Source organism: Sphaeroforma arctica (assembly GCF_001186125.1).
Source record: "Sphaeroforma arctica JP610 unplaced genomic scaffold supercont1.108, whole genome shotgun sequence".
In the NCBI taxonomy this organism is placed as follows: Eukaryota; class Ichthyosporea; order Ichthyophonida; genus Sphaeroforma; species Sphaeroforma arctica.
Genome location: NW_014040450.1, coordinates 1 through 2,394, shown reverse-complemented (window position 1 = coordinate 2,394; position 2,394 = coordinate 1). Strand labels below are relative to the sequence as shown.

Below are 2,394 nucleotides of genomic sequence, written 5' to 3'. Positions count from 1 at the left end.
TCCCACGATGGTCACGAAGGCCACCATGCTCATGAAGATCATCAGCGTGAACGCATAATCCGATGCATATGGATAGTATATGGAATCAGACGATTGCGAGGCGACGCCGTCTGGTGCACCATCGATATCCTGCCCTTCTGTTAATGTATGGGATATATATCAATGGTTTGGTTTTAGCATATTTTGATCCATGGATATTGTATCCAAATATGGGATAAAGATCGGATCAGATACGTCCGGGATCCAAATGTTGAATAAAGAGGTCCAAAAAGCCACTTACTGGATGGTGCGGAATGGGACTCGCCTACAATCCTTTCGGAGAACTTAAAGAAAACTTCAGAGCGAAAACTCTGATGCACCCGAGCACATAACGCCAGCACAAATATTGTATATCAAACGTGTAATAAGTGTGTATTAAAAGTGTATATTAAACACGCCATCACGTACCGTCAAATAATGCATGGGTGAAGAAAAACGACACAGTCGCAAATAGATTGCGACAACTGTCTTCCATGGTACCTCTGTGTATCTGCAATCCATTCGTCAGACGATGGAAACCTACACAAAACAGAAAATCAGCTGAGAAGTTTGCAACAGTATTGAACATAAGTCGCAAACTATTTACGACATGTTTGGCCCAATGGCCGCCACTCGGGTGATTGTACGTCCTGCAGAAGACTGGACGAAATGAGAGCAACCAGAGCCATGTCCACTCGAACCAAATATTAATGCAGGGACTGATGTAGAAGTAATACTTCATCAAATGTACAATCGAAGGCATATGCGATTCTAAGTATAACGTCTAAGTATAGGCAAACGTATATGCGCAAAGACTCTTTAGCATCCACCGACACGATTGTGCTAGTAGCGACCACACACCACACCACATCACGCTGCCCACACAAATGGCCAGGGGACTTGCCTCTGGGTATCCTCTCCGAATCACTACTGTTAACCATTCGTAACCACAGACGGTGTAACATCCGCAGACATGACTGAGCCACAGCCAGCATTGCGGCAGCAATCCAATACATGAGACCCACTCCACTGCACACGCACACCCACAAGCAACGCTTGCTCGTGCCAATCCTCCGTCTCTGCGAAAGGTTGGTTGTGTATGCATGTTGACAGGCATATATATATATATATATATATATCGGTACACATGCAAAGAAATGTCTGCAGGTGACATTTAATGCGTTTAAATGAAAGTACAGACTGCTCCATGTGATAGTCAAAATGCGAGTCCATCTTGTTTGGACCACCTTTTACTTCTCCCGCGTGTGGCTGTAATACGCTTACATGACATTAAAGCCTTTGAGCCACCCATTCCCGTTTGAACGTGCGTTCTCCTTAGTCATCCGGTTTAAACAACAAGAACACAAGTACTGCGTCGGACTTGTAGCTGCTATGTCGTAAAACCCACACGCATTTATGCCAATACTTCCAACTTCTGAGATCGCGTATTACAGTAGCAACCTTTGAATGGTCCGTTTACAACCATCACATGTACGAATTAACGACATCTACACTTTATAATGCAAAACATGGCTCGAATGTCTTATATTGTACTCCACATTACATTATGTATGCCTCTATCATTCAATACAAAACAAGGGCTTAAATGTCGTATATTGTACCTCGCGTACCAAATTATCATATAAAACAACAACATGGCTAAAATATCGTATATTGTACCCCGCATACTATCATGTGCGGCTATATCATATAGTATATAACATGGACCCAAACGTCGTATATTGTACCCCGCATACCATCATGTGCGGCTATATCATATAGTATAAAACATGACCCAAACGTCGTATATTGTACCCCGCATACCATCATGCACGGCTATATAATATAGTATAAACCATGGCCTAAACGTCGTATATTGTACCCCGCATACCATCATGTGCGGCTATATCATATAGTATAAAACACGGCCCACATATCGTATATTGTACCCCGCATACCATCATGTAGGCTTCCATCCGCCTGACCACCTTGTCGAGCCGTTCCGCATGGCTGGCGAAGTACCTATTTAGTTCCTCCACGGACTGTGGCATCAATTGAAAGTTATTTTTAGAACATGAAAATAGAACAATATGTGGTACAAATGGAAAGTTCACAGAGCCTATCCTGGCACATATCGTACCTTCTCCACCCTAGCTATCCTGTCTCTCACATCAGCCCGTTCCGTTTTCATAGTGTGCAACGAGTTAATGGCCAAGTTCTGCCGCTGCTTCATCTCCTGCAGCCCCACATTCAACGCGTTCTGAACTTGATCCGTCAGAAAGTTCGATACTTTCGTCACGGCGTCTAATTTGTCCTGCGGATTAGGTAGTATATACATCGCGATAGCTATGAATAGAGTGAAATAACGAACCTCTA

At 43.4% G+C, this 2,394-nt stretch overlaps 1 protein-coding gene across 1 annotated transcript in view; it reads right to left on the bottom strand.

Moving 5' to 3' along the window:
• The window catches only part of SARC_02419 (hypothetical protein), a gene marked incomplete at both ends in the record, with an annotated part of 3,199 nt that extends 843 nt beyond the window's left edge, over nucleotides 1–2,356 (bottom strand). The window contains 5 exons of the mRNA XM_014303812.1: nucleotides 7–137; nucleotides 448–668; nucleotides 880–1,097; nucleotides 1,977–2,060; nucleotides 2,159–2,356. Coding sequence (XP_014159287.1) covers nucleotides 7–137; nucleotides 448–668; nucleotides 880–1,097; nucleotides 1,977–2,060; nucleotides 2,159–2,356 — 852 coding nt within the window. The remainder of the gene's footprint in view (nucleotides 1–6; nucleotides 138–447; nucleotides 669–879; nucleotides 1,098–1,976; nucleotides 2,061–2,158) is intronic.
• Between the last annotated feature and the right edge of the window lie 38 nt (nucleotides 2,357–2,394).